The sequence below is a fragment of the Hydractinia symbiolongicarpus genome, chromosome 4, assembly GCF_029227915.1.
Source record: "Hydractinia symbiolongicarpus strain clone_291-10 chromosome 4, HSymV2.1, whole genome shotgun sequence".
NCBI classification, from domain to species: Eukaryota; Metazoa; Cnidaria; class Hydrozoa; order Anthoathecata; family Hydractiniidae; genus Hydractinia; species Hydractinia symbiolongicarpus.
The window spans coordinates 23,910,997-23,930,717 of NC_079878.1; the positions used below are offsets into that span (position 1 = coordinate 23,910,997).

The following is a 19,721-nucleotide window of genomic DNA, read 5'->3' on the forward strand; positions in this document are numbered from 1 at the left end:
AGCTTGAACTTTAATAGATACGTTAAACATAAAGGCCAGATTGAGTATTTTTACGTCATTCTCCTAAACGCACAAAAAAACCAAATATAGCAAATGAGTGTTTTTACAAATATATTTGTTATCAAAAAAGCTTGTATTCCTTCCACTGTTGGTCAACATCGGATTATATCCGGAACGTAATCTTTGTAAATGAATTTGAAACTAAATAGACATACCTGATCTGTATCGCCACCGGTTACCAAGATGCGACCGTGCTTTACATCAACTTCCAAACTTAAAGAGATTAAAAGACAACAATAATAGTTCTTATTCCGTGATTGATAAAAATGGTGATTTCTTTTCCACCTGCTGTGAAGTAAATATTAATCAACAATTTCTCAAGACAAAAGTGTTTCATAAAACATTCATGTAATTTTTCACCAGAATATATCGGAAGCTCTTCCAATAATAAAAACAATCTAGTCAAGTAGCCAGCTTTTTTGTTTCATGCAAGAATAATTTTTCACCTAAAATAAAACCATAAAATAAAACCATTATTTTGTCTAATGATATACGAGTTTGAATAAATTACAATGTTTATCAGTTAAGCTCTTCATACACTAAGTACATCATCAGATCATAAACAACTTCTCTAACTTTTTTTTTATACTTTTCAGAAGTATATATAGAATTTTCAAAGATTGTTTTTCCTTTATCTTACTAAACTTTGACAATTAAATATTTGAAAACAACACTACATTTTATTTGTCGAATTTTTCTTTTGCTCCTCTGACATGGAAGAATCCGACAATTGAGTTCCATCGCTCAGCAGAATATTGGTGATGCCACAGAATATACTTTACATTGACAATTAAAAATCTTTCTTGGCAAGATCCTCAAATATGTGCAGCAAAGCAAACCAAAATAAAGGCTATTTATCTGTCCGCGTAATTTATGAGAATCGCTATTTTAAATGGTAAATGTATTTAAATCTGCCTTCTTATTTTCCATGTCAACGAAACAGATCGTTAAAACGTTTATAATGTGTTTCAGTCTACGAAACGATTGGATAAGCTCAATCCCCTCAATTTTCGAAGAACGGAGTGTAATAAACGGCCACTCAAAAGGTTAAGGTACAAGAAATAATATAAACTTTAAAACCGTAAGACGTGTAGACAACCTGTTTATGAATAATTATTTTTTTTAAGAATTTGCTACTTTAATATTTTTATTTTCTAAAAAAAGGTAAATTTTCCTTCAGTATTCTCTTTGTCGGTAAAAAAGCTACGGTCTGTAAAATATCTTAAATATCAATAAATCGAAAGTTTGACTTGATGAAAGCGCAGAGACAACACAAGGAGCTAAATTTGTTAAAAGAGCTTTAAGAAGGTATTTAATACCTCTAAAAGATTTTGAAGTCATTGTTGTTGCTTGGTCTGGCTTTATGTATAATAAACTTATATATTTCTATGCAAAATTTCGGAGGATATAGCTAGCTAGTTTAAAAGATTTTAAGTTTATTTTAGTAGAAAGTTTGAGCTAAAAGCAAGGTAAGTACGTATAACAAACAAATAATGGATATTCAATATATGTAAGAAACTTTTCTGTCATTTTCAGTTATATTTTGATGCCCAATATAATATTAAAGATAATTTAAGTTGTTGTTTTTGTCCTCAGTGATTTTGAACTTTACCACCGCCATTAGCTCGATTGTCATTACTAAAAACACTAAAATCGAAAACCAAGCTGTTTCGTAGCCCCTTTAAAAAGCTGAACGAAATTCTACAGTTAGATACTTGATCTCATTGTGCAACAAAAACAGTTAAAAGTATTTCCAAATTTTTTTATTTGAATTACTATCAAATAGTCGTTAACCCGCCCGTCCTTTTTATACAGCATTGCGTGCTTCTCGCTACTTGCGCAGCTTAGCTACCATTTTGCGTGACAGACGAACAGACTTATACGGGTATTATAATACAGATACATGCAGTTGGTTAATCACTGTGAAATTAACAAATATGCGAAAAATGACAATTATTAAAAATGTTTCATAATTTAGACGAACCAAATTGGCTAAAAAACATTAAAACTAATTACAATGTTCGTATCCATTTCTCGGCTTAATGTCCTTTTAAATTATGTTTATATCTCTAACATGTAACATCAACCAATCGAGACAGAGATAACAACCCTTGAGAAAAGTTCAGTTATTAATTATGAAAAAATTATTAAAATTGTTTTAACTGATTGTTCCGCTCTACTAACACACTTATTTCTTGTCCAGCTGGAATTTCTTATTATAGATTGCAACAAAATCTTCTTATACTATCCTTACAACGTTTAACGTTCTTGATTAACATTCATCATGAACTTCTCTAGTAAAAAAAATGCACGTTATGAATTCTTTCCATACGCGACACTCTTGGTCTTTTTTGACGTTTCCCTCCATCCTTCGCTTTCATGTCCGCAATAGAGATAACATATACTAAACCAAACGAATTCTCCCCATTTAATTGATTTCCATTTTTAGTTATTTTAATTTCTTGTTTATTTACAGAATCAAAAAATGAAGATGTAAAAGGAACATATCTTGTTATATAAAAGATCAATGCATAGATTTTTTGTTGTCGGTTTTGTAGCACAGCTTACATTTTGAACATTTGATTAGCTGCATGGAGTTCTTGCTCCACAATAATATTGTTATCTGTCGAGTATGATAAAGTAAGTATGGTGCGACTGATGAAATGAGTTCTTTCAGTAAAAATTTCGATTTTAGCGCATGTCTTCTTAGTGTTCATTATGCTTTATTAGGAGCCATTATAACAGGGATCTGTGTTCCATTACCAACTCACTTTCTCACTCCTAAAATTAAAAATTTTGCTGACGTCAGTAAATTACCCCTAAAGTACCAAAAACTTTTTCTAAAAAAATTTATATACGTTGTCTTAATCGTATAAATCTTAAGAAACGCTGATCAAGAAAATGTATAACGTCATGTATGACGTCATCAACCCGACAGTTCCGAAACGGATTGGGGACCCAAGTTTGGAAAACTTACTCAATTTAGTCACAGGGTGTCCTTAGTTACCCACACAGTAAAAAATGACTGACGTCACCACCTTAATTCCAAATTCTTTGGTCACAAAAAGTTGACTTAGTAATTTAAATTAAGATATTGACGCTAAAGTAGTCACATGTAGTAAGTAATATGTAGTACTAGCCGATAAAGGCCGTGGAAAAATCCACTGCATGCCGAATTTTTAGGTCCCATACCTTTCAGAGGCTTTGATATTAGCCATTAATTTTTCAATTTTATCGTAAAAAAGTCTTCTTTTTTCTTTCGTATACAAACGGAGGCGCTTAAGATTATACGCATCAATTATTTTTCCAACTAGGCCTGTGTTTTTTTCACATTCAGATCATAACAGATAAAAATTAAGCAATTTGGCATTAATGAATTTGCGCAGTTTTGCCTTTGGAAATTAAAGTATGTTGTCACTATTCAGTCACTGTTGAACAGGAAAAACATTAGAATTGTGTATTGTGTTATTTTATTTACAACTGAAAATATATACTACAATGGATGTTTGTTCTTACTATGTAATAGCAGTCCTTATTGAAGACCACAGATTTTGTATCTTGGCTTTCGTTTGTTGCTGTTTCATTTCTTACGCTGGAATCGCTTGACAGTTTCATAACTTTGTTCGAGCAATGGTAAAATTGACAATTTTGATTTTGTCCTTTTTTTAAAACCAAACACAACTGTCATGAATATTTTAAAGCAAAGGAAATAAAGATTGAGCATTTGAATTGTTAAGAATAATTTTAAGTTCTTGTGAAACAGATTTACCATACCGGAGCACTAAACAACTGTTACTGGTTTATATATTTTTTAATAAAACACAAACTATCGAAAATGGATCCAAAGAAACAAAATTTCAGAACATGTTAAGAGATTGTAATGCTTTTGTTGATACCAAGAAATACTGAAATGTTATTTTTGTGCTATTTTGATTTTTCTGGAAAAAAGTGCATTAGTGATTGTCAGCAATGCAAACCCAAAAGGAGTGTATACACATCACAAAGGTTAATTTTCTTTTCTTTAATTAATGCTAATTACTATGATTACTAATTAGCAATGGCTGTAACTTACGAAAATCTTTTATCACGGCAATACTGAGATCTACGAAACTTAATTTTACCCCTAGCTGCTTTTAGAGTGCGGAAAACATTTTTTGGCCTATACCCCGGTTTGGACGGTTACAGACCATGTCAAGACCTCCAATTTTTTAATCTTCAGACGTAACAAAAAAATTTGCTATAATAATGGGCAAGTATAAAGCAGTTTTTTTGAATTTTCACGCAAAACAAAAACGAAAGGATAAAATTTGTCACTACTGTTGCGTCATTCACTGCTTTTTTAGTCTGCCCCAGTCCCCTCTTTTTGCGCATGCTTTTTGTTTCAGTAAACAGAATAACTACTCCGCAGTCGCCAGGGTGCAAAGTCGCTACTCTTGCGCAGACGTAGGGCAGGTATGGAGCATGTCAAATTTGCTAATATAATTCTTTATCGCGCCCTTACAACGAAATAACCCACGTCGTGGCTCATGAAATTTGCAAAATTCATAAAAAATGGTTATGCGGAACAATTAAGTTGCTTCAAAAGTATGAATTCAACTAAATACCCTAAGATGAAAAGTCCTCTGCAAATAGTGAGTTTTAGCAAGTTCAAAGCGCGTGAATTATGACACAAGAAGTGTGATCACTTATGGCGGTTAAATTTGAAATTAGCCGTAATTTTTTTTTACATTATATTTCTTTATATTTTTTAAAAGAACACTAAGCTGCTAGTGGCTAGCATACTGGCAAAGCAGCAAGTAGCCAATTAAGCCAGCTTGGTATAACCTTTAAAAAGTACATTGGATATTTCATTTTTGCTCTCCCTTCCCAACAAGTTTATTTTGAAGATGGGATATAGTTAGCTTAAGAGTGTACTCCAGGAACCTTAGAATCAAGTTAACGCTCTCAGTAAAAAGCATTTTCAACATTTCTTGTGTGCAATGATATTTCAAATCAATATTTTTATACCATTAACTGTTGCGATTATGCAACTATCACACTCCCTCTCTCACTACTCTCTCACTCTTTCTCTCTGTCTCTCTTAGATCCAATGTTTTTTTCTCCGTTGTAAAAAATTCTTTTAAAATATTATTTTTTATTTCTCTTAGAGCGGATTAGTGAAAATATGATTACCAAAAATTTCGTTGCTTACCTCACAACAAAATTCGCCTAAGGAGAAATTTGGACTCAAAATGCGCTTTCTTGAATCTTCACAAATGGGTTCCATCTTGTTCGCCATAAGTTTTACTATTATCTCTCCTTCTGAGTGCTTTGCCGAGTCTGAACAATCTTGCCTAGTGTTACGGTACCGATTTAACATTTCGTCCTGTTTAATATTCAGTCATACACCTATCGGCGTACATCAGGTTCCGTTTAATCTGGTTAATCTGGAAGCACCTCTCGACCACTGAGGAGTGCTTTTCGCCGACTTTTGCTAATTTTACGTCAGTCTTCTATAACCTAATGCCAGTCACATTTACCACGATCATTGTTTGTTACCACCGTTGACCGTAGCATTAGATAAGTTGTGCTATTTTAAGATAACTGCATTAATGTTATTTTTGAATGTCATAGCTGGTTATTCAGTTTCTTTCCGTTCATTTGGCTATAGACAAGGACAGGAGGTTTCGTTTATAGTGCCGTTTTGATTTATCAGGTAAGAACTATTTTTGCCAGCTCAAAAGGAACATAAATATAAGACTTTATTAAACCAAACTTAAGGAACTTGGCAATTTCTTCGAAATAACGGGAAGTGCGAATTAGGTGGCCTTTGAATTAACGGACGTCTGCTGTATATATATCATAGAATGTACAAAATCTTCTAAATCAATGTCAAAGATATCGATTTAAAGCTTTTATTTTTATAGAATATACTATACGTAAAGTATTTTAATTTTTAATTTACATATAGACATTCTTTTTTTATAAGAAAATTGAAATAGAAGAAAGCCTTGCAATGTTTCAACAAGCCTTGCAACTCTCTTAATTCACCGTAAATGACGGGTAGGGAAGCTTATTTAATTTCGGCCATTAGAGGGGGCGCTTAATTGGCAGAGATGCTTAATTAATAAGTATTTTGTTTTGTTTTTTAAAAAAAATCTTTAAATAGAATGGTAGAAAGCAAGCATGCTTTGTGAAGTGTGCTCCCACCACCCCCACCTCCCCCCCCTTTGTAACTCTACCAATACAAAATATCAGGGATTCCATTAAGTGGTTTAGGGGCTGATTATATGAGGCGAGCTGACCCGGTGCTGCCTCGTTTACAACCCGGGAAGCATCAAGATGGCGCACGCATAAAGTAAACAAAGAATGATATATAATCGTGTGTTGATTTTGGTGAACGCATTTTTGCAACTGTCAACAGGTTGAAAGGTTTTAGAATCACTTATACATGTTGAAATGTGAAAATATTTAGAAGGAGTTTATCTACTCAATTTTTTACGAAAGAGGCATTGTTATTATGTGCAAAATTCTAATTGAACGTGCTCAAAAAAATGTTCTAACTTTCGTTTGGCATGATCAAAAATGTAAATGTTTGATGCATATGTGCAGGTAAAATAAAGTCAATCTATTTGGGCATGGAAACCTTCAAAAGTAGGAAGAACAGCTAAATTTTATAATTAGTACCAACTCAACAGAGACGCAAGAAGGCACATTGTTCGGTAAGTTTATTTCGAAAACTGTATTTTAGATTTTTGTTTGTCACTTTTGAGTGAAGCATGATTTTTACTTACAAAATTTATTGGTCCCTGTTGGAACTGTGATTAACTAAGATCGTGTGTGTAGGCGTGAATAGCGGGGGAAGGAGGGGGAGTGAAATGGTAGGGTTGATATGGATTGGTGGTAGTGTATGAACTTGCGACGTTCTGTAGTGGATGTGAATTTTTGCTTATTATTTTCTAATGATTAAAGCAGTTATTTTAAGTGTACTTTAAAGTGTAAAATTTTTGCGCCGAAGCATTATATTTAACATAAACAATTGATATAAATACTTCATGCTAACGGTCGAAAAAAAAACGAACTGGGTGCCCCGCAGAGTAAATGATTTACTGATTGGTGGAACGGTGGATTTCTCTATTAAATAATTGTCGTGGATTTTTCGACCAGCTAAAGACTAGTTTCTTTTGATTCTTAATGCATGCTTGTTGTTTTGCAAGAACAATTTCATAAGAATACGAGCTATTTGCCTAAAAATAAGAACATTCTAAGACAATGTTTGATTTATCAAACTAAGAAAAATCCGGGTCTGAATTTTCTAATAAAAAAATATTAGAAAATTTTGTTTGTTGTTGTATTTTTTTATTTTTTTTTAGAATTTTAAAAAATACAATATATTTTAGGCTACTAATCAAACTTCTAAGAAATGAATCATGAAGAACTTCAATGAACTCCTGTTTATCATCATCACCTTCTCTTTGCAGAATGGTAGTTTGGTAAGTGGTAATCCTGTAGAAGACCTTTTTAAACGCATATATGACACTTTCGCACCTCTCGCAAGAGAAACAGAAAAAAATAACAGAATACCACAGTTTGCCGTATTTTATTTGTCTGCTACGCCTTCCTTCGGTTTGAATCCACGTCCCACAGCATTTTCCCAAAGGTTAACAATTGATGGTGAAAACTATTTAGCGGCTATACGATGGGGAACGGACAATACGAATCATTCCGAAGCAATAATAGTACCAAAACTGCCAGCTTTGATAAAGAATTTTTAAAATGAAAATATAAATAAACCTAATATGTATTTGTAGCTATTCATTTTATCAACCGTGTTGTGTTAAAAATAAAGATGATCCAAATCTATGTGATGATAAATCCTGTTCAGGCAAAATCCACAATTTCATTGCACATCATGGAAGTGACTTAAACAAGATTTATATCGGTTGGAGTAAATTCAACCATATGGGTTCGACACCATTTTCTAAAAATCTTATGTATGGCTTATATACCTTACTACAACCAAACGGTGAAGAAGATAAAGTTGAACTCGTGATTCGCAAAAACAAATTTATATCATCGAATGTTTAAAACGCGAGTTAAATGCAGATCAAGAAATTTTTATAAATCCATCGAAGTTTACGGAGAACATCATAAAAATCGTCAACGAAATAAATTGGGAATGTAGAACTGTACAGCTAAAATCAGCTGCAGTTGATTGTTGGAAAAGTTTTTGCAGAATCAATTATTGCCAAAAAATGGTCGAGGCCATCGATAAGTGCGCTAGGGAAGCTATTGAAATGCCGAATATTTATGGCCCCCAAAAGATCCTGTTAGTCAAAGACAAAGTAACAGCCCATCAGATATTCGAGGACGTTATGCTACGTATCCTATTTTTGTGCCGGAAAAATGCATAAAAAAGAACAGGAAAAGACCCCATATGAACAGTAAAAAAGTAAAATATTTAGTAGCAAACGTTTTGCACGACTTTGTTTCAAATCATTCAAAGTTTTAAAAATATGAAATAAATTATGTAATAAATGTATTGTTTAGCTCCCACTAAAGTACAAGTTTTTGTATTCAGAAATTTCTACGCCTGTTGCCTCTATTGTGAAGAGCTTGAAACGATGATTAAGAAAATTTATATGATCATGTACTTTTGCAAAACAGCTAAAGAGATATTTGGTTTTAAATGTTTTCGACAACGGCATCAACCCGTTTATTGTGACACGGGTGGGTTGGCCCAACTTTAAGAAATGGTCTAATTTTTCGCTCAGGTAGTCCCCAGTTACCCATGCAGAAGATGAAGTCGGTTATTTCAACGCGTTCCTAAGTTATTTGACGTCAAAGTTATAACTACAATGCAATCGATTCAATCTTTTACATAAAAACATCGGCGTCAATTTGATAAAGACGTTGTGATGTTACGCCAAAATAAGTAGTTTGTCGTTTAGTATATAAAATAACCTTTTCGCTTATTTTTAAGAACAAAATGTGGATGTCAGAATTGCTTGTTACAAACACACCCTCTGCATTATTATAATGGACTAGTCTACAACAAAAGAGAACCTCTATCTATTCTCTATTGTGTAAAGCCTAAAAAGCTGATCAAAGTAATGTATATTTTAATTATGTTATTAAAATTTTCACCAAACTGTGACGGAGGTATTAGGGTTTAAGGGGATCCATGATCTAAAATTAAAATAAATCTGAAATATATCCTAACATGCTCTGGAAAAATAAAACAATGTTTTTTTAAATAATTATAATTTAAGACAGACATTTTAGTATGGCATAATGCTTTAATGCAAACCATCCACAAAAAATGGAAAGAAATATCGGACCATAAGTTGAGTTTTGAACAATTGCAAAAGCGCTGTAGGATTTTATATGTATATTTTATTTAATATTCTGACCGCAGGAAGTTTGCGACCCACCATTCTGATTTCCAGATAAAAAGAAAAATTATGCTGGATCTACTGGCTAAATGTGTAAGGTGCATTGCGCACGAAATAGATATTTTTAATAAAATGCGGCTTAACTTTTAATATTCCTAAAAACAATACAATATTTCTCTTATACTCCGATTTATTTCGCTTGTGTTTTACTACAAAATGTTTTTGAATCGTGATTGTCGGATTTAAGAAATACGCGACGCGATCTTAAAATTGATTTTTTTTCTTGAAAGTAACAACCTTGCTGCCAGAAACCCCTTTCTAAGCAATGCTATGAACCAATGCAAACTTTGAAGAAGTAGTTGGAGAAAAAAATTGGCTTCGGAAGTTCACTATTGCTCTTGGACTCTTATCGTCAAGTTTATTGGAGAAGAACTAGTGGGTAAACAAATGGCGAGCAAACGTGAAGAAATGGTCAAAACCATTTTCACGCCAACGAAGCAGCGCAAAAACTTACTGTAGTATTTAAAAGCATAATTACTCTCGAAGGCGATAATTTTTTTTGTGGTCCAAGATTGCTTTAAAGTTTTAACCCGTCCATTCCAAAACGGGTTTGGCGACACAGTTTGGGAAACTTACCAAATTGTTCTAGTTACACATGCGTTTAAAATTCTTTGCAGCTGTTTGGCCTTAAGGTCCTTAGTGCATTATAAACGCCTAATTTTGGTCGCAGGTGGTCCCTAGTAACTAACGCGGGAGATTAAGTCAGTTATTTAACCCTGTTCTAAGTTATTTTAAAGAATAAAAGAATTAAAATATCGTGATCCCCAAACTGAACATGTTGTCACTGCATTAAACGCATGGATAAGAGTAAAGAATGATAATTATCAACATCAGATAAATGAAATCAAAGAACAGATTACTGACCATAAAAAATGCCCTTGAAACCAGTTTGAGGAACGGGTCGTCTATTTGGTAGACACCTATTTTAAAAACACGCGGTCACACTTGACAAACAATATTTTTTGAATGCTCTATATCTTTGATATGCTTGTACTAATTCCAACGACATGTGTCTGTTTACCTCCATTTGGCGCCAAACTCGCTTTTTCTTGTCAACGGGGCGAATTTGTAACCAACAGGCACAACAAGCTTTGAAATTTCATAGTGAAAAGAAGTTATTTAAGTAAGTTATGCCAGGAAGTTAGTGTGGAACCCCTTTTAAACGGTGAAAAATATCATCTAAGAAGTGCAATAACAACCAACAATGCAAGCACTGATGTTGCAGAACTAACTTTTCCAATAAAAGTACAACATGCGTATGTAGATTTTACGGTTTTCAACCCATTAGTCTGATGTCATAAGAATTCAATACTTTAAGTTGCCAATGAGACCAATGAGAACGAAAAAAAGATCATATAATGAACGTATTATTCATTTTGAGCATGGTTCTTTACACCACCAGTGTTTTAATGTTTCAGAGGAATGTCAAGATAAGGGATTAGTTTTTACTCACAAGCTGCGGATTTGATTGTCCGAAAGCGTAATTTATTAAAATTTGTTAATGCTTGGATAAAGACTTAACTAAACTTTTCGTTAACTCGTTTCATGTTGTTATTTGTCTAAGGAAAAAGATCGCAAAAACACAAAATAATGATCAAAATATTGAACATGACTGTCGCGGACCTGAAGTAAATATAAAGCTTAAACTCTATGTTTTTACCGGCATAAAGGGACGGGATAAAACTTTTCGTCCCAAACAAGACACGTGTTTTTGTAGATCTTATCTGACTAATTTCAAGCATGACATTTGCTTTAGATGTTTATTGCACATGTATCTTTGTCAAACCTGATATTTTGATAAAATCGGCGTCTCAGAAAAAGGATAAATTCAGGAACTATAAATATACAGTCGGCGCTTGTTATCTCATCTACCCGTTATCTCTTCTACCCGTTATTTCGTCTACCTGTTATCTCAATCTTTCCGTATCACGACCAATTTTCATCGATCCCTTCGGCATTTCAACCTCCCGTAGGCCAAAACACGTCCAATATCTCGACTTCTTGTTATCTTAAACTTTCCTTATCTCGACCTATTTTTACGGTATCTTGAGTACATTTTATCACGTTTTTTCGACCTTTTCTGTAATTTTTCGAATATAATCATACAAGAAAATTCGATCAGGGAAACATTCGACATTGTAAACATTCTCTAATTCAAGATTTCGAATGTTTACAATTTTCTCTACATACAGCGTGAGAATACTAATAATTGATTCTTCTGATTAATATTCCATCTCTGTGTGCATGATATTGACAAACTTTCCTTAACTCGACCTTTTTCACGATTGAAGCTCCTTATCTCGACTATCCATTACCTCGAACTTTTGTTATCTCGAACTTTTTTACCAGTCTTGTGGAAGATTGAGATAACGAGCGTCGACTGTAGCAAAAAATTTCCGTTGTCTGTAGATTAAAAGGCATAAGTGAAAGGAAATCAGAAGTTACAGACACTCTTTTGCCGAACGTTGCACTTATTACATGACAATGACATCCGTAGCAGGTTAAATTTTAAAAAAATTCAATATAGTGCAACTGTGGAAGAGCTTATACTGAGTTTCCCGTGCCGTAAGCAGAATAAAAAAGAAATCGTTCGTGCCTTTCCCTGTTCCGCAACAGTCAACTGAAGTTAGAGTTTCTTCTACAAAAAAGGTTGAAAAAGTATTTATAAAAAATTTTCGTATGCCTAATAGCTAGCTGATCAAAAAAGTTGTAATTTGATAAGCATGAAGTTCTTCTTAAATTCCATAAATATTGAAAAGCTATTCAAACAGGATATATTAAAATGCAATGTTTCTGACACTCAGCTGCAGACACTTACAAATGTTAATTAAATCTCATTGAAAATAAAGATCTTTTTAATAAATTTATGCATTTTTTTCAAAAGCTAGTTAAATTGATAACATATTATTGTTTATTCTTACGTGACCTGGTAATAAGATATCTGTTTCTCTATTATTGATCAGGTGTATGTGCTGCAACCATGTTTCTTCTACACACCGTTGTGTTCATTTTCTTGCATTTTTTCTTTTCCTTTGGGCTGCTTCCTAACGAAGGTATATAATTTATTGCTTATAAATACTTATAATAATCGCAAGAGTATTTGGGATTACCCGCAATTGGTGAGTTATCTATATTTCTTGATATATCTGTAGAGGATATACATGGATCAACTTGCTTTTCCCGAAATATACGGAATTAATAGTTTTGAATGCTAAAGATATATTCTTTCGTCTTGCATTGATTTCAAAAATAAGGATTGAGGCTCTAGGTGTAATTAAAATAAAAGCAACGAAAAGTTTTAATGTAGAAAAAAATGCGCATGACTAACTTTTATAACTTTGGTGAAATTTACCCTTTTAAATTTTTACCGAAAATAATGTGGTAATTATTTTGCCAAGTAGGACTGCTGTGACTACCATAAACTGTTGCAGTATTTTTTTTTAGATCCTAACCTATTTGAAGGAGATATCGTGTTAGATCCTGATCAGCGTAAAGCTATAGAAAATAACGGACATGTTTTTGCAGCAACAAACGGAAAACTGTGGCCGACCAATATACCGTATGAATTTTCACCAGAGTTGCGTAAGTTATATTGAATCTTATTAAAAATGCGTGCACTTTGTAATTTTCATCAAAGAACAACATTAGCAAAAGAAGGACTAAAAAATAAAACCAATTGATGTAATATCAAATGACCTTTTTTTCGCGATGCAAATTTTAAAAATGTACTCTTTTCAGAAAACGATGCGAAAATTCAAGAGGGTGTTCGATTAGCATTCGAGCATTACAAGAAACATACCTGTTTACGATTTAAAAAGAGAACTCACCAGAAACAATATATTTACTTCAGGAAGGGTAGAAGGTAAGGTTTTCTGGTGTTTTTTTTTTTAGTTCTCAACAGGGAATTACTACAATAGAAAATGCAAAAAAGTATTTAACAGAGTTGCTGCATTTGTATTTATCTTTACATTGTTTCGAGTTGTAAACCTTGCTTTGATGCCTATGCTTGTCCAATCCAACTGACATTGATTGTCAAATTAGATGCTAGCTAAAACGCAAAATCAGTTAATTCCTACAACACAACCATTTTCTCAAAATAAGGTGTCTTGTTTGTTAGACAACAGGGGATTAGAAACTCTCTCTTCCAAGCCTTCCTTGGTTGCAACGATTATGGCAATAATATTGTGCAAATGCAAGCTTGTTTTAAAGATTTTTCCACATGTTTATTTAGTTCATCTGCTAAATAATTTTAGTTTAGTCAATAGTTCTAACTGATTTGCGTACCTTTTTATTTTACTCTCAGTCTTGCAAATGGAACAGCCTTAATTATCAATTTACAGTAAAAGCTTTGATGACTTTTAAATTTACTTATACATAATAAATATATGAAATTTTCAATTTTATATTACCTATATTTTAACCTTCATCATAGCTGTTCTTCTCACATTGGCGCAAATGGAGGAGTCAGAAACATTGATCTTAACAACAGTTGCAACAAATGGGGTGTTATTGTACACGAGTTAATGCATGCAATAGGTTGGTGGCAGCTACGCGTCTTTACAACGTGTTGCCTTTTAACCATTTAATAGCGCATAGAAAAAGAAGAAAGTTTGAAGAAAAATGGTTGATAAACTTTACCCTTGTTTTTTTTCTGTTATCTTGTTCTTTGTATGTTTACACTTGTACTAAATAATTTAAAAAATATAAAATAATTTCCAACTAAAATAAGTTCCATTTTCTAGGTTTTTGGCACGAGCAGAGTAGACCCGATAGAGATCAATATGTGACAATTATTTGGGATAATCTGTCTCGGAGTAAGTATCTCTTAGACTGGCAAGTTATAGACGCTGGAAAAAGGGAATGAAACTACCCCTTGTTTTACGTTGCCACACAATGTCATTTGCCATCAATCTGAACACTGATTTGGGTCATACCTTTTTATGCCAATTCTTTTATTTTTTCTAAACAGGATTCCTCTAAGGTTGGGATGAACTTACAGTTTAGCAGTGTGTGAAACCTGGTTAAATATTCTACCGTTGTTCCAAATAGGTATGATATATAGTTTCATTGAGAAGAAAGCTTAAAGCAATTAACAAACTTAGAACCTTGTTTACATGAAAAATCAATAGAAGATGGTCCACAGGCTACTCACATTTGTCACGTGTAATTTTTTTGTAATTTCATTCTCTTGATCAGCAATTAACAAACTTAGAACCTTGTTTACATGAAAAATCAATAGAAGATGGTCCACAGGCTACTCACATTTGTCACGTGTAATTTTTTTTGGTTGCTAAGATGAGGTATGCTTGTTTTTCTCGCTACCCTGTTTGGTTTTAAGAAAATGATTTAATAAGTAAAACAAGGCGGCAAAAATTGTCGTAGCTAGGTAACATGATATTAACATTCATTTAAACATCTCTTGTACTAGTGTCGAGTTGTCGATATCCATAATTTGTATGTTATATTGGCCACACATTTTCTTTCTGTGTCGAAACCCAATATCTCTTCAACTGTTCGTCAAAAGCACATGGTTCTATATTCTCTTAATCAGCGCTTCACGTTTTGCACAACATAAGCAACAGGTAAACAAATTTAAAAAAAAATCCTCAGGACGAGTCATAGCTGACGTCATCAAAATTCAAATGAGGTTTTTTTTTCCATTGATTTTCTGCTTAAGTTGGTTTTTTCACCGGATATATCTGCTAGTGGTGAATAAGTTACAATGCTAACTTTTTTTAATGGTAAGAAGAATATTAGCAATCTAAATACACGGAGACTTCCAGCGCTTATCCGCTACAAACTCGACCAGAATCACTCTTCGACACACATAGGCCCTACAACCTTCTCATTAGTCATTATACAAAGTTTGTATCAGAAAGAAGTACGTACTCACTTTTTCTTAGCCAACAAAACATTTTATACAATTAAGAATTATATAGTTAAATATAATATAGAAATAAATGTTGCAAGTGATGGATGAAAATATAAAAATTACCAAAAAAAACTCTATGGAAAACTGCCAGGTGACGACAAAATTGAAAATCCCTTTTTTTACGTTTATAGAAGCTCGTGTCAACTTCAAGAAATATGGGCGCGATAGAGTTGATAGCCTTGGTGTTTCATACGATCTGAAGTAAGTCATTTTATATCCGGCACACGTTTTAACCACTAATTTTGTCCCAAAACCTTGAAAGTCAAAACGTCCTGGCAAAACATATATTCTAATATTTATCCTGATAAACAAGTGTCTTTTTTAGGTAATTTCTTCATTTAAGCTGCCCTGTCAGTTTTCTATTAAAGCTTGCACTTAACACCTTTAAACTATTAATCCAAAACACAAAGCCGTATTAAAAATCTCCTTTGAGCGTAGAATATGGAGGAAAAGATATTCGCGAGAGAGCCATATTAAAAGGCTTTTGCAAGAATCAATACCCTTGGAAAATTTCGCGAGCTTTAACTACCGTGGATTAATACAAGTGAATCTTTATTCAAATCAATGTATATTTTTAAATTTTACTACTTAAGAAATTGTATGCTCGAATTTTTCGCTTGGAATTCAAATTCTATCTTTTGCGAATATCAGCTTTCACAAATTAAAATTATTTTATTTTCTAATTCGTACCTCAAACGAAAATAACTTTATTCATTATTGTCTTTACTTCTTTAGCACTTATAGTAGAGTCAGTCTAGGAAGGACTTTGTGATAAGTCGTAAGACGATACACTCGTTAAAAGACTAGGACACGTGATAAAGGCGCGCCAAAGAAACAAAAATAAATTTATTTACTTCTCATGTTCATAAATTTAACTGGAATCGATACTCTTGGAATATTCCGCAACACACCATCTTTGCGAATTTGGCCAAAATCCACAAAAAAAATAAAATCTTCTGCCTGCAAAAGTTTCTCTCCACAACGGATTCTTCTCCCAAAATTTAGCAAATGTATCTTCTATCAGAATGACAGCATCCAATTGTGTTATACTTACTAATGCATGTTCCTTGTTTTTTTACATTTAAAACATGGCAGGTATACGTTAAGTACGTATATTTAAAGGCTTATTTAGTGCATATTCATGGCTAACAATGCCATACTTAGGTCGACTGAAAATATAATTAACATTTACGCAGTACCAAACCGAATTCCAAGACAACACTTTGATATTTTCCATGAGTTGGTTTAGGGTTCAGCTCAGCTTGCACACATAAATTGATACAATTGGTAACATTTGTTTAACCTTTGCCTATGTTTTATATAAAGATTCAAATTCACATTTGACCAATTTCTATGTTTTATGCGAATAGAGATCAGACAATGACTTCCTATCCTCTGTTCTAAGTTATACAGGGTACTTTTATGTTGATATTAGATCTATTATGCATTACTCAGAAAGTGCGTGGACAGGAAGTAAAGACAGAATTTCAATAAAAACTAAAGACCCAAAGCTCCAACACCTAATTAGAGGAGACCGAACGTTAAATGGATTCAGTGAACTTGACATTAAACAGATCAGATTGCTGTACAAGTGCAATGGTGAACAATTGATTAAAAGAACTATTTTATCATTTTTAAGACTTTCGACTGTTTTTTGTTTTGTTATTGTTTTATTTTGTTGTTGTTGAGTTAGTTGTTGTTGTTATTTGTAATTACACACTTTTACCTTGAAATTGTCTGCGCAACATAACGTGCGGGATAAAATCACATTTTTCATGACCACAATTCAACATTTTAACATTTTTCACTAGCGCTGTGAAAACCTTTTCCTATTTGTATTACTTTTAAAAGTGACTTTAAACTATTGTGTTGACATGGAACCTTTCGTCTTCCCTCAAAGTATTATGTTCACAATATTTTTGGTACTGCAACAAGTAACATTAGAGAGCGTAACGACAGCCATTATGAAGTAATAACCGTTCGTAAATAGAAGTTCGCAAAAGCGAAAAAAGTCGAAAAAAAGATATGTACCATTAGAGATATTTTATTAATTGCTTGCTTATCTTGTTCTTTAACCGAATTATTATAGGAAACCAGCCAGTGACTGACCAACCAACAGGTTAGATATTTTATTTTTTTGTTTACACTTCTACGTGTCTATTCAAGGCTGGTCGCAGTCATACTCAGTGTTTTTTATAATCAACTTGTTTATAAAGGCTTTTTGAAAAGCTGATTTCTTTGCACTTTTCTTTATTAGTAGCTGAATTTTGTCCTTGTGTTTATAATATATAATTTTTTTGAATCCCTGTCTGAGTATTTCATTGCTTCGACTTAAGAGGTGAACAAAATGCATGAAATACCAATGTGAAAAATATGTACGACGGGTAAAAATCTGATGACCGGCGAACCTGTTAATTTTTCCACGGCGTAACGACTAGTCTATTTAATCGTAGCCGTAGTCCTTCTGTCTGTTTGTACCGTAGTAACCAGCTACAAATAATAAATGCGATATAATTTTAACGACTTTTCAGTGATGGGGATTTTCTGTGGGTTTTCCACAGGCTAATGACTAGTCTCTACAATATTATTCATCTCTATGATATTATACTTTGTATATCTGTCGGCTAAAACTGAATCATGCCAAAGCCAGTACAAGATCTTTAAGCTAGAAATAACCAATGCGGTATAGTTTTGCTGATTTTGGCGTGTCGTGTATTTCTACAGGTTGACGACAAGTTTTAATAACATTTCAAGCAAGTTTTATTTATATCGCGTATATATATTTTTATATATTTTATATATTCAATCTTTTTATATAAAGCTGGCTGACGATTGTGTTCATAGAACGCATGAAACTTTAAGTTCTCAAGGAAGTGTATTTTTACATTCGTCACACTAAAATATATTTTATATATATCGTGAAATACAAATGCAAATAATATTAATTCTTTTAAGCATCGCGCTACTCTGATTTCTTTGTTGCTTAACATAATAAAAGCCAATCCATTCCATCAACATTTTCCTTATCGCACAACTAAAGCGACTCTCGTTAAGCATACCCGCGTATAAGCCCTTTAGCCTAGGTGTCTGATAAAAAGTTATAAGTTTTTAGAAAGACAGAGTTTATCTGTTGAGTTGTACAATATTTTAATTTGGATGAAGTAAAAAATAATCGTATATTATTTGTATATTCTTGGGGGGAGAAAGGTACGTTACTACATTAACTTATGGTGCTTGCCATTAATTGGTAAGAAAAGCGTAAGCCAAACGTAGAATTAAACTTTCTGTTTTACGCAGCAATTACATTGCGTTTTTTTTCTCTTTTTTCTGTCTTTATGTTTTATCTATATTATAATACCCGTAAACGTCTGTCTGTCTGTCACGCAAAATGGTAGCTTAGCTGCGCAAGTAGCGAGGCGCACGCAATGCAGTATAAAAAGGACGGGCGAACCCGTGGATTTTTCTACGGCTAACGACTAGTTAATTATATTACGGTGGCAATTTTTTTTCAGTTTCATCGTGTGTGGACTACTACAACAATTGCCAGAACTATGATCATTACTGCAAAAACTTGCCTGGAACTGCAACAAGAAAATGGATGGAGAAAGACTGTAGAAAGACATGTGGATTTTGCTCGTAATTTTGTTCATCAATTTAATAGTGTAGTATCAAGAAACATATATGTAACAGAAGAAGAATGAAGATATAATTGTGTGTTCCATGTCTTTTTTGCACCGCAGATTCTTCAAAAACAGTAATGCTGATTATTCACTTTAAAAATTTATATTTTACAATTTTTTATTTATACATAGCTGGCACTCAGTGAAATGCAGGGACTTTGTTATAAAAAAAACGCGTGTCTTGTCATTACTAATTCGATAAGAGGCGTATTAAGCATTAAAACGAATAATCATAGGCTACGCAAACGCAACAAATTAATGGCAAGCAAAGTAGCCTTTTGGTTTTTAATGCCTTTTTTCTTACTCCCTGATCAATCTTTTGATTTTCAAAAGTTTTGATAGATCTCTGTTAGCCACTAAGGAAGATAAATAAAATATGTGATGCACATATGATTGATTACATTTTTATCATTTTACCTTATTTTTATTATTAACTTGCATAATCTTGCCATTTCTGTAATGATGAAACGACCGACTTGGATTTTAAAGGGATGCCAAAGAAATACATCTTACAAGTTCTTTTGGAGTTTTTATCAGAAAATCTCGTTAAAAAGGGTCTTATTCCATCCTAATTTAGATCAAATGTTAGGTACAAAGTCATTTAGGCCACATCAA

The 19,721-nt window shown here is 32.9% G+C and overlaps 1 protein-coding gene across 1 annotated transcript; it reads left to right on the forward strand.

Annotated features, from left to right (window-relative positions):
* Positions 1-14,017: 14,017 nt before the first annotated feature.
* LOC130642347 (zinc metalloproteinase nas-15-like) lies at positions 14,018-19,109 on the forward strand. Its single transcript, XM_057449432.1, has 6 exons — positions 14,018-14,030; positions 14,237-14,308; positions 15,558-15,627; positions 16,862-17,025; positions 17,516-17,545; positions 18,939-19,109. The coding sequence occupies exons 1-6, from the start codon at positions 14,018-14,020 to the stop codon at positions 19,064-19,066; spliced, it is 477 nt and encodes a 158-aa protein (XP_057305415.1). The 3' UTR covers positions 19,067-19,109.
* Positions 19,110-19,721: the final 612 nt, after the last annotated feature.